Source organism: Mustela nivalis (genome assembly GCF_964662115.1).
Source record: "Mustela nivalis genome assembly, chromosome: 7".
In the NCBI taxonomy this organism is placed as follows: domain Eukaryota; kingdom Metazoa; phylum Chordata; class Mammalia; order Carnivora; family Mustelidae; genus Mustela; species Mustela nivalis.
The window spans coordinates 47460718-47482961 of NC_139026.1; the positions used below are offsets into that span (position 1 = coordinate 47460718).

At 36.9% G+C, this 22244-nt stretch overlaps 1 protein-coding gene across 5 annotated transcripts in view; it reads right to left on the minus strand.

The window, feature by feature from the left end:
• Positions 1-22244, minus strand: part of NUP107 (nucleoporin 107) — a 45371-nt gene that overhangs the window by 17890 nt on the left and 5237 nt on the right. For 3 of the 5 annotated variants that reach the window (XM_082742860.1, XM_082742864.1, XM_082742861.1), the window contains exons 5-14: positions 21868-22012; positions 17584-17687; positions 13574-13701; positions 12817-12865; positions 7651-7722; positions 7156-7244; positions 4987-5065; positions 2550-2663; positions 414-504; positions 187-263 (exon numbers count right to left, since the gene is read on the minus strand). In XM_082742860.1, the coding sequence (XP_082598986.1) occupies positions 187-263; positions 414-504; positions 2550-2663; positions 4987-5065; positions 7156-7244; positions 7651-7722; positions 12817-12865; positions 13574-13701; positions 17584-17687; positions 21868-22012 (948 nt within the window). The remainder of the gene's footprint in view (positions 1-186; positions 264-413; positions 505-2549; positions 2664-4986; positions 5066-7155; positions 7245-7650; positions 7723-12816; positions 12866-13573; positions 13702-17583; positions 17688-21867; positions 22013-22244) is intronic. The other 2 variants (XM_082742862.1, XM_082742863.1) reach the window with 1 other exon arrangement.

The following is a 22244-nucleotide window of genomic DNA, read 5'->3' on the forward strand; positions in this document are numbered from 1 at the left end:
CATGCAACTCAATCTCAGGGTTGTGAATTCGAGCTCCACAACTGGGTATGGTGCCTACTTTAAAAAAAAAATTTTTTTTGGAAACAGAAACCTTAGTGTTCTACCACTCTAAATGTTTCACAGCACCATCAGCAGGCTTGCAATTAATTAAAAATCAGTATCAATAAAGGTTTTCTTGTATCTTACATCTTCTGCCATTCTCCAACAACTTATTTTCCAAATGATTCTATATGGATTCCCTTCAACAGGTTCTAATTCTGTTCCTATAAAACAGTAAAAGAAATAAAAATTTACAGTTTAAAATAGAGAACTCCTATTTCAACAATTTCTAAAAACAAAAGCTATGCTTCATAAAGACTGGCATTTAAGCTAAATATATCTTCTCATTCTGAGAATCAAATCTACTAAAATACCTCCATTCACATTAGGGTCATGGTAGAGTTTCCAGCCTTCAAGTGTTGCAGCTCTCCATGCTTGACCACAACGTTTACAGAGTCGTTGTGCCTTCAGAAACAAAAAGGGGCAGTCAGTCATATAACCAGAGTTAAAAGCATTTATGACTTAAAGAAAAGTATAAGCAGGGGCGCCTGGGTGGCTCAGTCAGTTAGGCATCTATCTGCCTTTGGCTCAGGTCAAGATCTCAGGGTACTGAGATCAAGTCCCACATCGGGCTCCATGCTCAGCCAGGAGCCTGCTTCTCTCTCTCTCTCCCCTCCACTTGTGTTCTCTCTCTCAAATAAGTAAATAAAATCTGGGTGCCTGGGTGTCTCAGTTGGTTAAGTGACTGCCTTTGGTTCAGGTTGAGATCCCAGGGTCCTAGGATCGAGCCCCATGTCGGGCTCCTTGCTTAGTGGGAGACTGCTTCCCTCTCCCCCTCTCCCTCTGCCAGCTGCTCCCCCTGCTTGTATTCTTTCTGTGTCAAATAAATAAAATCTTTAAAAATGAATGAATGAATAAATAAAAGTATAAGCAATATACTTCAGGATTAGATAATTTAAAGCACAATTATTTCAAAGGACAATGTAGGCAACTAGTACTGGCATTTCACTTTGCCACCAGCAAGCATGTCTCTTCTGTGGTCTCCACCTTTCTTTCTTTCCCTAATAATCCTTTTGGTTTGGGGCTTACTAATTGGCTCCCATGGTGCCTACAAGGATTTAGTTCCACTAGAGACAAATGGGGCTTAAGAGATTGATATGACCACTGATCTAAGCAAAAGTATTATGAAAACCAGTCTCTATAATGACAAGGCCCTAGTGCTCATTCAGCCCACTGATATTTATGTTAACTGTACCAAACAGATGAACTTAGACTAATCAGCGAAACATACCAGTGAGATAGATAGCATCACCTCTTTAGGAACTGTCTCTTCCCCATTTAGTTCATATGGTTTAGGTAAGATCCTATGATTCCACCTCTGAACTCTAGGATTAGGGATGTGACCTAACAAGAATCACTCCCAGGGCTCTTGCTAGAGATTCTGAGGAGGAGACATACTCCTTCTGCTGGAAATGCTAACTGACAAAAGGATGTAAGCCTGGGGCTGCTGGCCATCAGTGACATGAGGCTTCTTGAGAATGAAGCCACACAGAGAGGGACAGAGCCAAGAGCCTGGGAAAGAGATGGTATCCTAGTGAGTCCCCGGATCCTGCTTAAAACCAAATATAACCCCCTATACTTCCCTGTTCTACAAACCAATCAATTCCTCCCTTGTAAATAACCTGAGTTGGGTTTCTATCACTTGAAGCTAGAGAACCCAATTAATATAACCAGTTATAGAATACCCTCCCCCAAACATCATTCTGGATGTGTGGCTATTAAAAATTATAAATGCTATGTAGTAACATGGAAAAATGTTTTGATATGCTATCTAAAAAAGGAAGGATAAAATAAATCAGATACAAAAGAACAAATATTACATGATTCCACTCACATGAAATAGCTAGAATAGGCAAATTCATAGAGACAGAAGTAGATCAGAAGTTACCAAGGGCTGAGGGAAGATGTAATGGTTTCATAAAATTGTAAATGCAATTAATGGCACTGAAATGTACACTAAAAAATGGTTAAAAGGACAAATTTTAGGGCATGTGCGTGGCTCAGTCGTTAAGCATCTGCATTCGGCTCAGGTCAAGATCCTGGGGTCCTGGGATCGAGCCCTGCATCGGGCTCCCTGCTCTGTGAGGAGCTTGCTTCTCCCTCTCCCACTTCCCCTGCTTGTGTTCCCTCTCTCACTGTACCTCTCTCTGTCAAATAAATAAAATCTCTAAAAAATAAAATGACAAATTGCGTTATACTTTACTACAGTGAAAAAAATAAATAATGCAATGTATCAAAACTATTGACTTGCATATTTTAAACACAAGATAAGGGGGGGCACCTGGAGCTCAGTGGGTTAAAGCCTCTGCCTTCGGCACAGGTCATGATCCCAGGGAAATACTGTGGAAGAGATGATTGCATCGAGGAGACAAACTAGGTGGTCACAAAGATCCCTTCCAACTTGAAGAGTCTATGACTTTGAAACTGAAGCAGCAGGATATATGACTTACCTCTTCTGTCATTCCAGCACGGATTAAAGTGAAAAGATACTTGAGTAATCGGACTTCATCTTCTCTATCCAGATCATCAAGGGGCATTTTCTGTCTAATAGGAGCATCAGGGTCCTATATGCCCCCCCCAAAAAAATCAATGATAAATTCTTTGTACCTACATATATTTTGAGTATCACCAAGAGATGATAAATCTCCTGAGTTTATATACTGAAATAACTTTTTTTTACAATTTAGTTAAGTAACAAAAGGAGTGAAAATATCACAGGTATTCCAGAGAGACACACAACTATCTGCTGCCCATTCAAAACAAACTCTGTTGGCCCACAAAGGTACAGGTCTAGTCAGGCAAGGCAGTAACACTACTACAGCAGCCTAGCCAGACAATTCTAAAAATGCTACTTATCATTCCAGCTGACACAAGCTGTACCCTGTTGTAGCAATTACACAACCAAGTTAATTCTAAACGGAATTGAGGACACCTGGGTGGCTCAGTCGTTAAGCCTCTGCCTTTGGCTCACATCATGAACCCAGGGTCCTGGAACTGAGAAGCCTGCTTCTCCCTTTCCCACTCCCCCTGCTTGTGTTCCCTCTCTCGCTGTGTCTCTCTCCGTCAAATTAAAAAAAAACAAAAAACAAACAAAAAAACTTAAAAACAAAACAGAATGAGGCCTAGATGGAGAATGAGCCAGAGGAAAACTAAGGGAGTCGACAGTACATTCTGTAACTTGAAAATGCTTAGCTGGTACTTTGAGATCATACTGAGAAGAGAACCCACTATGGAACTAAGACCATATAAAACACACTGTGTCCAATAAAAAAAGTTTTAAGAACAGATTTCTAGTAAATAAAATCCACCTAAAACAGTTATTCCCACCTACTATTTTTCATAAATAGAACAAAATGTGCCTTTAAACATTTGGGATAACATATTGTCCTCACTTTTGCAGTAAATAGCACATGTGATCTTCATGATGAATTTTAAGTGAAAAACTATTTTAATGTGACTCATTTCAGATGCTACTAAGTATACAGTAATATGAATATTGATTCAGAAAATAAAGTTTATAATAAGGAAAATAGCTCTTTCACAAATATTCTGCAGACCAATACAATCATTCAGTTTTCGAACATAGTCTCTTTCTGCCAAGAAGGAAATCACTTTTCAGATGTTAAGATTAAATGATTTTTAGTTGCTTGCTACAAAGTAATTTAGCTATGATTATTGCAAGTTCTTCTAGTAGTTTCCAAAACAATTTTCATCAACATCACTTTGGTACCCAATGAAATTCTATCAATTTTTCCAGTTGTTACTTATTTCTCCCACTTTTCATTATAAATATTTAGTGCACGTGTCTCCACCTGTCACAAAGCTCTGTTCCTTTATTTCTACAGGAATTAGACTCCTGTTCTCTTCAATTGTACTGTTATTCCTATTACTCGTATCCTGGAATGACCTTTCTAACGTCAAGCTTTCTTCCCCCTGCTTTTTATATGTAAGAGCTTTCTTCTTTCCTTTTTTTTTTTTTTTAAAGATTTTATTTATTTATTTGACAGAGATCACAAGTAGGCAGAGAGGCAGGCAGAGAGAGGGAAAGAAGGGAGAAGCAGGCTCCCCGCTGAGCAGAGAGCCTGACACAGGGCTTAATCCCAGGACCCCAAGATCATGACCACTGAACCACCTAGGCGCTCCCCCCCCCTTTTTTTTAGGTTTTATCTATTTATTTGCTAGAGACAGACAGCAAGAGATAGCAAGAGAGCACAAGCAGCAGGGAGGTAGGTGAACAGAAGCAGGTTTGCCACTGAGCAGGGAACCCGACGTGGAGCTCAGTCCCAGGATCCCAGGACCACAACCTGAACTGAAGGCAGATACTCAACTCAGTTCAGCCACCCAGTCTCCCTATAAAAGAGCTTTCATAAGTCATCACCTTACAGTTGAAGGGTCAAACCTTACTGTAAAACCAAAATTAATTTATTTTTAAAGCTGGGAAATCACTTTCTGAACCTTCTTCTACAATTTACAATTCATGGACCACAGATATGTTCAAATACATTTGGTCAAATTCAAATGCAACTGAGTAGCTTTAGAGTTAAATGGTATAATGCAAACTTTTGGGAAACCAAAACTAGGATCTGTGTGAATAAAAATTCTCGGACTTTAGAAAACAATTACAGGGGGCACCTGGGTGGTTCAGTTGGTTAGGCGACTACCTTTGGCTCAGAGATCATGATCCTGGAGTCCCTGGACTGAGTACTACATTGGGCTCCCTGCTGAGCAGGGAGTCTGCTTCTCCCTCTGACCCTCTCCCTTCTCTCTCTCAAATAAATAAATAAATAACTCTTTTAAAACTATTTTAAAATAAAAATAATAAATGAATTAATAAAATAAAAAACAATCATGGATCCTTGAAGACAATTTCATTTCAAAGAAACTTACCAATTCAGTGACAAGGGGACGGACACTTCCTATGTAAGAAGGTAGCTGCCGCTGTTTCAGGGTATGCAGGGTGTTTTCCCTATAAGAAAAAGTATAAAAGTTCTTACAGGAGAAAATTTAGGAGGTCTATTTAAGAAAATAAAATCAAGTCAAAGTAAGAAAAAGAGAGTACAAACTCAGAAATACATGCAAAAATGCTAAATAGAAAGAGGCATTTGAGCTTAGATGACTAATGATGCTGAATATGTTTCCATGTCTTTATTGGCCATTCATCTGTCTGTTTCTGTGAAGTATCTGTCAAATCTTTGCCCTTTTTTACTGCATTATCTTTTTCTATTTTTTTTTTTTAAAGATTTTATTTATTCATTTCACAGACAGAGATCACAAGCAAGCAGAGAGGCAAGCAGAGAAACAGGAAGGGAAGCAGGCTCCCTGCTGAGCAGAGAGCAGGATGTGGGGCTCCATCCCAGGACCCTGGGATCATGAGCTGAGCCCAAGGCAGAGGCTTTAACCCACTGAGCCACACAGGTATCCCTGCATTATCTTTTTATTGAGTTGTAGTTCTCTATCAGCTACAAGCCTTACATGTTTCTTCCAGTATATGGCTTGCTCTCTTTCATTTTCTTAATGATGTCTCTAATGAGGTTTTTCATTGATGAAGTCCAATCAATCTTCCCTGATTATTGCTTCCCATGACCTAAGAAACTCTTGTCTATCCCCAAGTCACAAAGATGTTCTCCTCTAAAAGCTGTGTGGTTTTTAGCTTTTGTGATCCACCTTGAATTAAATGTTGGGTATGGTGTGAGGGAGGTGTCAAGGCTGACCTTTTTTTTTGCAGCAGTATCCATTTTTTATGCATGGTTTGTTGAAAAGACATTCAATACCCCCCACTGGACTGCTTTAATGCCTTTATTGAATACCAACTGACCATGGAAGCGTAGGTCTGTTTCTGGGTTCTATATTCTGTTCCACTGATCAGTAAGAAAAGGAGACTAACCATAAAAAATTGTGCAAAAACCTTAACAGAACATTTTACCTAAAATTTTTAAGTTTTAAATGAAAATTCTGGGGCGCCTGGGTGGCTCAGTCAGTTAACCTCTGCCTTCGGCTGGGGTCATGATCTCAGGGTCCTGGGATCAAGCCCCGAGTCCAGCTCTCTGCTCAGCAGGGAGCCTGCTTCCCCTCACTCTCTGCCTGCCTCTTGGCCTACTTGTGATCTCTATCTGTCGAATAAATAAATAAAATCTTTAAAAAAAAAAAAAAGATTTTTTCCTGGAAAAATCACAACCTCTCAAGATTTAATTTTTAACAAACACTGAATAGCACTAATCTCCTAGTTCAGCAAAGATATAATGATGGACTTGCAGACTTTGTAACAGGCATAATGTTACTGAACTGAAACACAATTTGCACTTTTTCAAGTCTTAAAATCAACTGTCCCTTTAATCTAGGGATGCTTCTTGGCTTCAAGATCCTAAAATAATTTAGAAGTATTAAAGGATGCAGTGACCAAAATTTTTTTTTTAAAAAATCACAAGTAGCTGTAAACATAGCTGAAGTATCTTTTTGATGATCGAATTACAATTATTAAGAAAATATAGCCAGGTAACTGTTTGAAAATACATATTAGACATGTCATTATTCTGTTCTCAAGGTTTTCTATCACATTTAGAATAAAGTCCCATAGCTTTACCCTGGCCAGCCTATAAAGATCCTATAGTATTTGACCCTCTTCAATCTCATTTCCTACCATACTTTTCTTTGCTGTGTTCACATTGGCCTCCTTGTGTAAATACTTTGTTTTCTGATCTTTGCAGTTTCTGTTCCTGCCAAGAAAGCTTATCCCCCAGATGTTTGTGTTTTGCCTCCTCTCACTCACTACCTGCTACATTCTTAGAGAGGCCTGCCCTGATGACCTCTTCTATTTAAACTTGCACCCACTGTCATCCTCTATCTATTAACTCTGACACTTTTTTTCAAAGCTCTGATTTCCAACAGGCTACATATTTGTGGTCTAAAGCTGTTAAATGATTATGACACCATAAAGGCAGAGTTTTTAATCTGTTTTGTTGACAGGCTGAATAAGCAATAAGAACTGAATATGTGCTGAAAGATAAATAAACAAAGCCAATGTTGAGTGACTTTAAGAATAAATGATTAGTAACTTACCAATACACTGATTTTGCATAAAATTCAATATTATCGGAAAAATCTCCGATCTCATCTTTGGCAATACTCTCTAGCCAATCCACCACAAGCTAGGAAAGGAAAAAAAAAAAAAACAAAAAAAAGTATTAACTATAAAACCTGTCAGTGTTTTATTTAAAGTGGTACTTCCATCCTTAATTTAAAAAAGGTTTCTATTTAAAAAAAATACCAACTAACAATTTTTCCAAACACTTTTTACTTTTTTAAGATATACAAATATGGCAAAAGAAAGATATTTTCTACAGGAATAATACAATTCTTAAAAGGCTATTCCTGCAAATACTAGGCTATTATTCAAAAACTGAAGAACAAGGTTCTTAATGCCTTTTAATTACAAGTAGAAGATCAAAAAGAAAAAAAAGTTAATGTTTTAAACTTAAAAATCTTCAGTTCTTTGTATGTCATTTAGTTTTTCTCCATGTTTCATAAAAAAGTATTTCAAAATTTTGGTCATACCTGACTTTGTCGGACAAGTGAATCTCTCTGAAATAATGCTTCCACCACCACTTTCTCACTGGCATTAAGAGCCTATTAAAAAATTATTTGAAGGAGAGGAAAAAAAAAGATGTTCTAGGATGATTATTTTAAAACAAAGGGAAAAGTGAATCTGACATAATTATATTTAATTATGCATAAACATTTAAGCATACAATAAATCTGTGTATTCATGTTTGAAAATTTTTCCTAAGTAAATCTCAAACTGCTAGATCAATTTGCAACTGCTCTTACTTGATACTTTAATTCTCTGGCTACACTTCAAATTTTTTTTTTTTTAATTTTTTTTTTTAAAGATTTTATTTATTTATTTATCATAGAGAGTGAGCACAGGCAGACAGAGTGGCAGGCAGAGGCAGAGGGAGAAGCAGGCTCCCCGCTGAGCAGGGAGCCCGATGTGGGACTCGATCCCAGGCTGCTGGGATCATGACCCAAGCCGAAGGCAGCCGCTCAACCAACTGAGCCACCCAGGCGTCCCTACACTTCAAATTTTAAAACATTACTTCCCCAGAGATGATGTTGTGGGGAAAAATAAAACACAGAACAAATGAAACACAAAAAAATCTTAATAAAGGGCAGTAGGTAGTCATGTGACATATCAGAAAGTAAACATTTAAAAACTTTTATTCTTTTCATTTTACATAGCAGAAGTTGATAGGTAATCAAACTTAACAATCTAAGGGTCTTTTTTTTTTTTTAAGATTGTATTTATTTGACAGACGGAGATCACAAGTAGGCAGAGAAGCAGGCAGAGAGGAGGAAGCAGGCTCCCTGCTGAGCAGAGAGCTCAATGCGGGGCTCGATCCCAGGACCCTGGGATTATGACCCTAGCTGCAGGCAGAGGCTTTAATCCACTGAGCTACCCAGGTGCCCCACAATCCAAGGGTCTTAAGACTGACTTTAAAAGACAACTTCACATAGATATTAGCAAGTAATATTAAGCAGTGTATCAAAAGGTTTGTGATCAGTAGATGCACGGGTCAAATCTATTAATTAATCCATCTTATTTTTGGGTTAAAAAAAGGAAAAAGCAATATGAATACCTTGATAGATGCCAAATGTCACTTGATAAAAAATAACTTTATAAATTAGAAATAGAATATTTTACCAATATAATAGACTATCTTGTTGAAACCTATAGCAAAGTAACTATAAAGAGATATTCCTTCAAAAGCGAGAAGATATGGGTGCCTGGGAGGCTCAGCTGGGTGGGCATCTGACTTTAGCTCAGGTCATGATCTCAGGGTCCTGGGATAGAGCCCCACATTGGGCTACATGCTGAGTGGGGAGTCTGCTTGTCCCTCTTCCTATTCCCCCCTCCCCTGCTTGCTCTCTCTCTCGAATAAATAAAATCTTTAAAACAAACAAAAAAAAATAAAATCGAGAAGATGAAAATAATTTCTGTAATTATTCAACTTTACTTTGAAAGTTCTAGCTAATATATAAAACCAGAAAAAGAACTAAGTAATAATAAGTATGGAAAAAACATCAAAGTCAGTCATCACTATTTGTAGATAGAAAAATAAAACAATCAATGGAAAACTATTAAAACTAGAAAGTTCAGGGGCGCCTGGGTGGCTCAGTGGGTTAAAGCCTCTGCCTTTGGCTCAGGTCATGATCCCGGGGTCCTGGGATCGAGTCCCGCATTGGGCTCTCTGCTCAGTGGGGAGCCTGCCTCTCCGTCTCTTTCTGCCAGCCTCTCTGCCTACTTGTGATCTCTGTCAAATAAATAAATAAATAAAATCTTAAAAAAAAAAGAAAAAACACCAAAAAACTAGTAAGTTCTATAATACCTAAGTATATGATAATCAATCTTCCTATATGTGCATGTCACTTGGTTAGAATTAAACAGTGTTTGTAGAATGAATAAATTAAAAGATTGAAAAGATGTTAGAAGTATTTTAGGTGAAGAGCAGATTAACAGACATGTATGACTGAAATCATTTACTATAAAAATGTGTATTTATTTTCACTTTTAATTTATTTATAGTTGCTTCAAACATATAATCAGAAAATAAAAAGCAATTAAACCCCCCAAAACTACCTGGTCTTTATGATTTTAAAGGCATATTTTTATCCCATCTTTAAAGAACAAGTAGTTTCCATGTTCTTTAAATAGAGGATGGAACAATGATGGGAGATATATGATCTTGTTCTGGAGAGGAACAGAATTCAGACACCAAAACTGGATAAGTAACAAAAAAAGAAAATACATTTGCAAAAGTTCTCAAAAAAATATTAGCTAAAAAATTTAGAAGTCTATTTAAGAATATATCATAACAGAGTTTATCCTACTTGAAGATAACTCAACATAAGGAAAATGCAACTACATTAATAAATTAAAGCAGATATTCATGGAGGCTAAAACACATCTGAGGGGCACCTAGGTGGCTCAGTGGGTTAAAGCCTCTGCCTTCGGCTCAGGTCATGATCTCAGGGTCCTAGGATCGAGCCCCACATAGGGCTCTCTGCTCAGCAGGGAGCGTGCTTCCCCCTCTCTCTCTGCCTACTTGTGATCTCTGTCTGTCAAAGAAATAAATAAAATCTTTAAAAAAAAAATCTAAATAAATAGAGGGGGTGGAGGGATAGGGTAACTGGGTAATGGACATTTAGGAGAGGAAATGATATATAATGAGCACTGAGTATTATATAAGTCTGATGAATCACACACCTGTACCTCTGAAACCAATAATACATTGTATGTTAAAAAGATGTAAATAATGGGAAAGATATGCTATGATCATATGCAGATTCAACATGTAAAGATGTCACTTCTCCCCAAATTTACAAATTGAATAGCCACTTCAATAAATATCCCAATAGGATTTTCAAAAAAATAAAAATTGCAAAGTTCATTTGGAAAAAAGTGTGCAAAAATGTATTTTTTTAAAATTATTTATTTATTTATTTGACAGAGAGAGATGACAAGCAGGCAGAGAGGCAGGCAGAGAGAGGGGAGGAAGCAGGCTCCCCGCTGAGCAGAGAGCCCGATGCGGGGCTCGATCCCAGGACCCTGGGATCATGACCTGAGCCAAAGGCAGTGGCTTAACCCACTGAGCCACCCAGGCGCCCCGCAAAAATGTATTTTTAAATGAAGGAGACTTATCTTGCCAAATACCAAAACTTCTGAATTAGAGACTCAGCTATATAATACTGGTTTTCAAATCAATCAATAAAAGAGAAAGAAGATATATGTATAAATATGATAAATACATTTGTTTGATAAGTGGTGTTGGGACTAAATGGATATCCATCTGAAAAAAGTTAAATCTCTTTCTTACTTCAGAGACAAAATTACTCTAGGTGAATTCCAAGAGCTTATTATGAAGAAAATGAGATTTGGGTTTAGAAGAAAACACTGGAGAATATTTTATTTTATTTACTTATTTATTTTTTAAAGATCTTATTTATTTGACAGAGATCACAAGTAGGCAGAGAGGCAGGCAAAGACAGAAGAGGAAGCAGGCTCCATGCTGACTGGAGAGCCTGATGCAGGGCTCAATCCCAGGCCCCTGAGATCATGACCTGAGAGGAAGGCAGAGGCTTTAGACCACTGAGCCACCGAGGTGGCCCTGGAGAATTACTTTAAAAATAGGTAGGAAAGGCCTTCCTTAACAAGACACAAAATAATCAATGACAAAGGAAAACCTGACAGATGTGAACACAAAAAAGGGAAATATCTGCTTGACAAAGACTCCTTAAAGTTGAAAGACAAGTAACAGAAGACTATCTTTAACATACACGAGGAAATAATAATTGGAAAATAAGTAAAGGATTGAATATACAATTTAGTATAAGAATATTAATGCTTAAGGGGCACCTGGGTGGCTCAGTAGGTTAAGTCACTGCCTTCGGCTCAGGTCATGATCTCAGAGTTCTGGGATCGACCCCTGCTTCCTACTTCGGACTCTCTGCTCAGCAGGGAGCCTGCTTCCTGCCCCCCCCACCACCTGCCTCTCTGCCTACTTGTGATCTCTGTCTGTTAAATAAATAAATAAAATCTTAAAAAAAAAAAAAGAATATTAATGCTTAAGAATGAAGAACACTCCACCTTCCTAATGATCAATGATATGCATATTAAAATAACATACTTTTTCTCCAATTAGCAACATCAAATGATTGATATTAAACATTTTCACCCACCATCAACATATTCCATTGGGAAGGCAATATGACAATCTCTATCAAACTTTGACCCAACAATTCACTTCTAGAAATGTAGAAAATTTTGGAATATACAGATAAACTGAAGAATATTCATGGCATTATTGACTGGTATAGCAGAAATCCTGGAAACAACCTAAATATGTTCATCAGAATGTCTGAAAAAATTATGGTTCACTTATACTCTAGCATATTATGAAAAAATAAGCTAAATCTACATGAACTGACATAAAAAAATACAAATATTGATGAATAAAAAGGAAAATCACTATAATATATATCAGAAATCATACTATACATTAAAAAAAAACCCAGCAACTATGTGGGGGCACCTGGGTGGCTCAATCATTAATCATCTGCCTTCAGCTTAGGTCAGGGTCCTGGGATGGAGCCCTGCTTCAGGCTCCCTGCTTAGTGGGAAGCGTACTTCTCCTTCTCCCACTCCTCCTGTTTGTGCTCTCTCACTGTTTCTGTCAAATAAATAAAATCTTAAAAACAAAACAAAAACCAAAACCAAAAACTATGTGAATGTATATACATATAAGGATACACAAAAAAGCGGTAGCAGAAAGACTTAAGAGTAAGAGAGATAAAATTTTACATTTTACTCTATAAATTGATATTTAAACATTTTATGAGATTATCTTTACTTGTAAAAAAGATTTTTTTTGAAGATTTTATTTATTTATTTGACAGAGAGATCACAAGTAGGCAGAGAGGCAGGCAGAGCGAGAGGAGAAAGCAGGCTCCCCGCCAAGCGGAGAGTACGACCCGGGGCTTGATCCCAGGCCCCTGAGATCATGACCTGAGCTGAAGACAGAGGCTCAACCCACTGAGCCACCGGGGTGCCCCTTTACTTGTAAAATTTTTAAAATGAAGAAACTCAAGATGGTCAAAAATAAAAATCTATTACTAAAAACATTTTAAGTTTTAAATATTTATAGAGGAAAAAATTAAGCTTACAGTAACTGCAAATGTATTTTCCTCTTCTAATGCAGACTGTACTCTGTCTCTGAGGGAAAATAACACAAAATTAAAAGCCTTAATTTATATATGAAATCACCTCTTAAACTACATATTTACACAAACTTATATTCTAGTCAGCATAAATGAATGAGTTTCCAGTCAAACTTAATCATTCTTTAAAAACAAAGTTACAAGCAATAAATATCTTCTGGATCTGATATTGAGACCTGAACAAAACTGATTCTAAAAATACACAGTGCAAAAAGACTTTCTTGGCTACCTACTAATGCACACACCTAACTTTTTAATATAATATTTTCATATGGCAAAAATTAAATAATCTGATTTCCTCTCAAGATTTTCTCATCATGATGAAAAAGCAACAGAATGAGAGCCAAAACTCTTCTGAGAGCAAGAATCTGAGAGCAGGAAAACATGGTTAACTTCTTTCAAACTGATACTTGACATAAAGTCTGTTTTTCAGTTCTTTTTCTTATCTATCCTCTCCTAAGTACTCAAGTATTTTCAGCACTTTCCTTAAACCATTATACATATATTCTTGGGAGCTACCGGCTTTTTGACCTAGTATTCCCTCTTCCCTCCTAACTCAGTCCCAACAATGATCTAATGACAAGGCATTCAAAATGATAAATATCAAAAACAGCAGAACCTATTTCCAAACACATACTACTTTCACTTTTGTCTTTTGGTTACTGTGTGTTTATGTTACTGAGTCAGTCCTTCAGAGTTTTACCTATACAGAGAAGCCAGCAGCCTCCACGTGACCATCTCCTGTTGAAGAAGCCAGAGCATACTGGCTGTTTTTGAGAACTTCTGAAGTCCAGGTGTTGCTCGGCTCACTATTTTACTCAGTATGTTCACCTGTCATAAAAACAAGAGATTCTCTTTCATTCTAAGTCATAACTTTGTGTTCTTCAACTGCATGGTGCTAAAACTAAATATATACATGTATAAATATACACATACACACTGTATTATAAATTGTTCCTGCCTATCTATTGCCTTTTTTAATTGAATGAAATATAACATTCCCACCAGAAACAGCCTTTGAAATAAGGTATGCTTATTTGAGTATTTATGTAAAAGTTTTTTTTTTTTTTTTTTAGATTTTATTTATTTATTTGACAGACAGAGATCACAAGTAGGCAGAGAAGCAGGCAGAGAGAGAGGGAAGCAGGCTCCCTGCCGAGCAGAGAGCCCGATGTGGGACTCGATCCCAGGACCCTGAGATCATGACCTGAGCCAAAGGCAGCGGCTTAATCCACTGAGCCACCCAGGCACCCATGTAAAAGTTTTAATATACTCTAGAGTTCAGATTCAACATTAACAGCCATGGGTGTATTTTTTTCATCCTATATACCTACTCAGAAGATAAGCTAATTCTAACCTATACCTGACAAAATCATAACATGAATAGCATGGCAATGAAAATTAAAAATACCTTCAAATTATGACAGAAAACTTAATACTGTATAACAAATCAAGAAAAACATTTTAAGATGGGATGCCAGGTGGACTCAAGTCGGTTGGGCCTCTGACTCTTCATTTCAGCTTGGGTCATGGACTTGGGATCAAACCCCTAAGCCGGGCTCCAGGCTGCATATGGCGCCTACTTGGGACTCTCTCTCTCTCCTCTCACTTCACCCCTTCCCTTTAATCCCCCCTCAAACCCATGGGTGAGCACTCTATCTCTTAAAAGAAGGAAAAAAAAAAGACTGGTACTAAAACATTGTCATTTCTAAACAAAACTTAACTAAAATCCCTCCTTGTTCTAAAACAGTAGTTTTTAACCTTTTTCAGTTGAAGCACATGTGAAAATCTAATGAAAAGTGGGGATGGGGTCGCCTGGGTGGCTCAGTGAATTGGGCCGCTGCCTTCGGCTCAGGTCATGATCTCAGTGTCCTGGGATCGAGTCCCACATCGGGCTCTCTGCTCAGCAGGGAGCCTGCTTCCCCTTCTTTCTCTGCCTCTCTGCCTACTTGTGATCTCTCTGTCAAATAAATAAATAAAATCTTTAAAAAAAAAAAAGAAAGAAAAAAGTGGGGATGGTCTCTCCAGAAACACATAAAACTGTTTATCAGAAAGTTTAAGGACACAGGGTAAAGGAAACCCTTCTCAAAGGTCACGAATAGTACTTCCTTATCTTACCAAAGTAAGTACTTCCTTATCTTACCAAAGGGAACTAGGAAACAGGAGCTCTCATTCAGAAGATGAGGAATTGCTACCATGAAATTTTTCTCTCCATTCAAAAAGCATTCACAAAGTAATGGCACTCTTATCTTAAGGGCAATGTTTAATAACAGTGTTAACTGTACTTCTCATTATTACATTTTCTATTGGAATCCTAACTCCAGTAATTCACTAAGTGATTATTATTGCTTTTGTTATTTAATGAAGCTACTGCTTTTATAATAGAGCAATTCAGATTATTGAATTAGTATTATTATTGAAATATTATTGAATATTATTATTGAAATAGTATTAAATGCTCAGAAAATATTGGCTATTATTTCAATCATTCTTAAATGCAATAGTTATTTGAAGTCCTTTTTTTTTTAGTTTATTTACTAATTTTTAATGTAATCTCTACACCCAATGTGGGGCTAGAACTCAAGATACCAAGAACAAGAGTTGCATGCTTTTCCAACAGAGCCAGCCAGGCACACCTCCTTTTCCTTTTTTTAAAAAAAATAGAGTTTTTTGTTTGTTTATTTGTTTTTAAGATTATTTATTTATTTGACAGAGAGAGATCACAAGCAGGCAGTGAGGCAGGCAGAGAGAGAGAGAGAGGAGGAAGCAGGGGACTTAATCCCAGGACCCTGAGATCATGACCTGAACCGAAGGCAGCGGCTTAACCCACTGAGCCACCCAGGTGCCCAAAAAATAGAGTTTTTTTAACAGGCGCCTTACTGGCTCAGATAATTAAGGAGCCAACTCTTGGTTTTGGTTCAGATCATGACCTCAGGGTTGTGAGATGAAGTCCCAAGTCAGGCTACATCCTTGGCATGCGGAAGGAATCTGCTTGAAATTCTTTCCCCTTCCCTCTCCTCATCCTTTCTTTGCTACTCCCCCAGCTCACATGTGGACTTGCTCTCTAAAATAAATAAATAATACAGTAAAAGACAATTTTTTCAAGCAGTTTTAGGTTCACAGCAAAACTGAGTGGAAAGTACAGAGTTCCCAGTGCTTTCTGACTCCACGTGTAATTTCACCCCTTATTAGGAATATCTAGTACCAGAAGAGTACATTCTGCTACAGCAATCAATGACCAACACTGACCTGCCATGATCATCCTGAAGTCCCCAGTTTATATTAAAGAGTTCACTCTTGGTGCAGTATATTCTTTTTTTTTTTTTTTTTTTTTTTTTTTAAGATTTTATTTATTTGTCAGAGAGAGAGCACAAGATGGAGGAGCAGCAGGCAGAGGGAGAAAAAGGCTCCCTGCTGAGCTAGGATCCTGATGTGGGACTCAATCCCAGGGTCCTGGGATCATGACCTGAGTGGAAGGCAGATGCTTAAACAACTGATCCACCCAGGCATTGGTGTTGTATATTCTACGGGTTTTGACAAATGTACAACAGGTATCCACATTATAATCTCATACAGAGTAGTCTCACTCACCACCCAGCTCCACTTTTCATCCTTATTTTCTCCATCCCTGGGCAACCACAGGTCTTTTTATTCTCTCCAAGTTTTGCCTTTTCCAAAATGTCATATAGTTGGATTTAAACAGTATGTAGCTGTTTCAAAGTGATTTCTTTAGCTTAGTAATATGTGTTTAGGGTTCATTCTCGTCTCTTCATGGCTTGATAGCTTATTTGTTTTAGCATCAATCAATATAGTCTTTAAGTACCACGGATGATTTATCCATTCACTTACTAAAGGACATCTATTTTGCTTCTAAGTTTAGGCAATTACAAATAAAGCTGCTATAAACATCTATATGCAGGTTTTTGTGTGGGCATAAGTTTTTAATTCATTTTGGTAAATACCAGAGTAGGAATGTTGTTGAATCATAAGATATGAGTATGCTCAGTTTTGTAAGAAACAGAAAATGTCTTACAAAGTGGCTATACCATTTTGCATTTCCATCAACAATGTATGAGTTACTGCTACTCCACATCCTTGTTGGCATTTAGCGTTGTTAGTGTTTGGGACTTTTGCCATTCTAATAGGTGTACTGTGACATCTCATTGTTTTGATTTACAATTCCATAATGACACACGATGTTGAACATTTTTTCATATGCTTATTTGCCAACTGTGTATCTTCTGTGGCGTGCTGTCTATTAACATAGTTTGTCTTTTTTTTTCTTTTTTAAAGTAGGCTTCATGCCCAGCATGGAGGCCAACACGGGGCTTGAACTCACAACCCCGAGATCAAGACCTGAGCTAAGCTAAGAGTTGGACGCTTAACCCTAAGCCACCCAGGAGCCCCATGTCAATTTTTTTAATTGGTCTGTTCATTTCCTGATTGTTGAATTTTAAGAGTTCTTTGTATATTTTGGATTTTCCTTTTTAAAATTTCTTTTAAAGCAGCAGAATCCTTTTGTTTCCAAATAAATCTTTTATGGAACTTCAATATGTAAAAAGCAGAGCTGCTCTGGCTAATGTCCCAACCATGCCACCCCTGCCACTATACCCCTAAGGCATCCCCTTTAAATAAAGTATGGAAATTCACAGGTTGAGGCTGTTCAAAAAACTAGGAGTACTGAAGTCTGACCAAACTTAGTGCAAAACTTACCTGACAACTACAAATGTTTTCATACTCTTCTACAAGGTCAAAAACTGTAGACGAAGAGTGCTTTAAAAAAGACTGCAGGAAATCAGAATACATACTCATGGATGCTAGAACACATAAAAAGAAAAGGAACAAAAAGTTAAGTGACATATTCCTAGGTAATTCTGTTTCTTTGGACACTTAAAAACATAGCTACACATCCCTTTTTTCCCTTCACTTCTGTATTTTCTTAAAAATTTTAACTGTGGTAAGAAAAATATAACAAAATTTACGATTTTAACCTCTTTTATGTAGTTAGTGGCATTAAGTACATTCACACTGTTATAGAACCATCACCACCATCTACCCACAGAACTCTTTTCATCTTACAAAACTACAACTCAGCATAGCCGAAGCAATCCTAAGAGCAAGAAAGTGGATCTCAAACTATAGTTGATCTCAAACTATACTACAAAGTTTTAGTAATCAAAACAGTATGAGACTGGCATAAAAACACACACAGACCAATGGATGAGTCCAGAAATAAACTCCCACATAACACAATCAAATAATATTTGACAGAGGAACCAAGAATACTCAGTGGGGAAAGGACAGCCTTTTCATTTTTTAAAAAAGATTTTATTTATTTATTTGCCAGAGAGAGAGTGAGACAGAAGAGTATAGGCAGAAGGAGCAGCAGGTAGAGGGAGAAGCAGGCTTCCTGCTGAGCAAGAAGCCCAATAGGACTTGAAGATGCTTAACCAACTGAGCCACCCAGGTGTCCCAAGACAGCCTTTTCGATAAAGTGTGCTGGGAAAAGGGTGACCACATACAGAAAAATAAAACTGGACCCTATCTTATACTACTCATAAAAATTAACTTGACATGGATTAAAGACTTAAATAGAAGACCTGAAACTATAAAATACCTAGAAAAAATATATAGGCAAAGAGCTCTTTGACATTGGTCGTGGCAACAGTTTTTTTGGATATGACACCAAAGTACAAGAAACAAAAGCAAACTCAAAAAGTAAGACTACATAAATCTAAAAAGCCCTGTACAGCAAAAGAAACAATTAACAAAATGAAAAAGCAAACACACAACCTCTGGAATGGGTGGAAATATTTGCAAACCATGTATCTGCTAGGAGGTTAATTCCAAAATATATAGAGAACTCATATAATTCATTAAAAAAAAACCTCCAGTCTAACTAAAAAATGGGCAGAGGAACTGAATAGTATTTCTCCAAAGACCTACATATCGCCAAGAGATATATGAAAAGATGCTCCATGTTAGTATCAGAAAAAAACATAAATCAATACAATGAAAGTATTGCTTCACACTGGTCAGGATGGCTATCATTAATAAGATAAGAAAAAACAAGTGCTGTGATGTAAAGAAACGGGAACTTTTGTGTACTATCGGTAAGAATGTAAACTGGTACAGGTTCCTCAAAAAATTTTAAAAAGAATGACCATATGAAACAATAATCTCACTTCTGCATATATATCCAAAGAAAATGAAAACAGAATATCAAAAAGGTATCTGCACTCCTATGTTCACTGCAGCACTACTCATAATAGCAAAGACATGGAAACAACCCAAGTATCCATCATGAGATTAATGGGTAAAGAAGTGGTAATACATACAATTGAATATTATTCAGCCATCAGAAAGAAGGAAATCCTGCCACTAGTGACAATGTGTATGGACTTTGAAAACATTACGCTAAGTGAAATAAATCTGACAGAGAAAGACAAATACTATAAGATAACACTTACACATGGAATTTTAAAAATCCGAGATCATATAAATAAAGGGTAGAGGAGTGGCTATGGGGCAAATAGGTGAGAAAATTGAAGATGTTGGTCAAAGGGTACAAACTTGCGGTTAGGAGATGAGTAAGTTCTGGAAATCTAATGTATAGCATTGATTACAGTCAACAAATCTGTATTATATACAATTCGAAGGTATTGAGAGACTAGATCTTAAATGTTCTCACCACAAAAAAGAAATAGTATTTCTGTGATGTGAAGGTATGATGGAGGTATTAGCCAACACTAGTAATCACAATGCAATATGTAAATACATCAATTTAATGTTGTATACCTTAAACTTACACAATGTAGTTATGTCAATTATATCTCAATTAAAAAAACCCAAAACTGGGACGCCTGGGTGGCTCAGTTGGTTAAGCAGCTGCCTTCGGCTCAGGTCATGATCCCAGCGTCCTGGGATCGAGTCCCACATCGGGCTCCTTGCTCGGCAGGGAGCCTGCTTCTCCCTCTGCCTCTGCCTGCCATTCTGTCTGCCTGTGCCTCACTCTCTCCCCCCCCCCGATAAATAAATAAAATCTTTAAAAAAAAACAACTCTGTACCTATTAAATAATTACTCCATTCCTCTTTCCCACAGTCCCTAGCAATCATCATTCTATCTTCCAGGAGTCTGATTACTTTAGGTATCTCATATAAGTCGAATCATACACTATTTGTTCTTTTGTCACCTACTTATTTCATTTGGCAAAATATCTTCAAGTTTCATTCATGTTGTAGTATATTGTCTGAACTTCCTTACTTTTTAAGGCTGAATAATATCCAGTATATGTATATAACATATCTATTTATCCATTCATCCATCAAAGGACATTTGGGTTGCTTCTACCTTTTGGTTATCATGAATAATGGGGCTACAAACAATGATACACAAATTTCTTTGTGATCCTGATTTCATTTTTCTGCGGCATATACCTACAAAGCAGAATTGCTCATCATACGGTAATTCTATTTTTTGAGGAATCACCATCGGTTTTCCATAGCACTGCACAATTTTAATTTCCCACCAAAAATGCACAAGGGCTCCAATTTCTCCACATCCTTGCCAACACTCGTTATTTTCTTTTCGTTTGTTTGTTTTGATTTGGTAGTATCCTTCCTAATGGGTGTGAGGTGGTCTCATTTCAGTTTTGATCTGCATTTCCCTAATGATTAGTAATGATGAGCATCATAACATATTCGTATTGGCCATTTTTATATCTTCTTTGGAGAAATGTCTATTTAAATCCTTTGCCCATTTTTAAATTGTGTTGTTTTTTGTTGTTGAGTAGTAGTTCTTTCTACATTCTAGATATTAACCTCCTATCAGATATAAGAATTGCAAATATCCTCCCATTCCATGGGCTGCCTTTTCACTCTACTGATTGTATCTTTTGATGCACAGAAATTTTAGATTTTGATGTAGTCCAATGTATCAACTTTTTTTCTTGTTACCTACAAGTCTTTTAAGAGCCTGAAGATGTGTTAGGTATTAATGTGATCTATCCACAATCACTAAGAAAATGTGAACCAAAATTTAAAATATCTGAATTGCATTTTAAATACATAACAAAGAAGCTGAGACAGTTAGAACAGATACTAAGATGACATGGTCTACTCAGGGAAAATACATACACTCTACTAAAGTACTGTATCGTATTTAAGGTCTCATCCATTACTCATACTAAAAATGAACATTTTTTGTATTTTAAAGATTCAGCATAAAGGATTTCTGAGTCACTCAAAATTTGAGTACTTATTATTGGCAGATACTACAAGGAAGCAGTGGTTACCACAGTGTTAAGAAAGTGCTGTGAAATCAAACTGCTTAGTTTCAAATCCTGGTGCCCTCAATTCTAAGCCAGGTGAGCTGAAGCAGGTTAACCACAAAGAGCAGCAGTTTCCTTTCCCCACAAATGGGAATAGTTATTGTAACTCTTTAATGGATTGTTACAGGAGATAATGTTCATGCAGAGGTAAGCACACAGACTCTATTATGTTAGCTTATGATGATGATAAAGTGAAGAACCTCTGTAATAATGACTACACACAGACACATGAAAAGCATACTTTTTTCCAAAAGGGAATGGTAATAACCAACCTAAAACTAGAAAGGTCACAATACTATTTGAAACAAAACAAAACAAAACAAAAACAGCATTAGCACCCACATCAAAACATATCAACGGTATTATCTGAAAACTAAACCTAAAAAAAAAAAAAAAAAGAGAGATGTTCTTCCAACAGAACAAATGTGAAAAGAATAAAGATGAGACTAGTCTACTCACCTGACAAGGTATTTACACAGAAGCAAGATGCTGTAGCTGAGAACTCAGGTGAGGTTCTCAATGTTCCAAAGAGACTACATCAAATGACTCAGGCATTACTAATCAGCTTAACAAAAACTATGTTAATGACATTCACAAGGAAGAGATAGCTTCCTTCATCTTAGTAAAGGAGCAGGCTACTTCGTTAAAAAGCTCAAAGCCATCTTACCAGCTTCACCAGGGTCATCCTCACGTAACATAACAGCACTCAGAGTTACATCCTCTGTTACACTGTGAGACTCCGTGTTTGTGAGGGTTCCTGATCGCTGTGACGTGAATGCAGTGGTCCAATTACTGTCATCCAGATTAGTTACCTAAAAAACAAAAAACAAAAAACAACAAACCAGGAAGATATAAAAAAGTAATGAATGACCTACTGCCATTGAGGGAATAAAAACTTTAAACTATTGCTAAATTTTTTCTAAACCTCTATATGTATTTTTCATATTTAAGAGATAGCCATAGGCTATTTTGTTAAGGAAATCACAGCTTTCATGACTGTTTTCTTCTTTGTACTACTCCATATATATTTTTTAAAGGCAATAA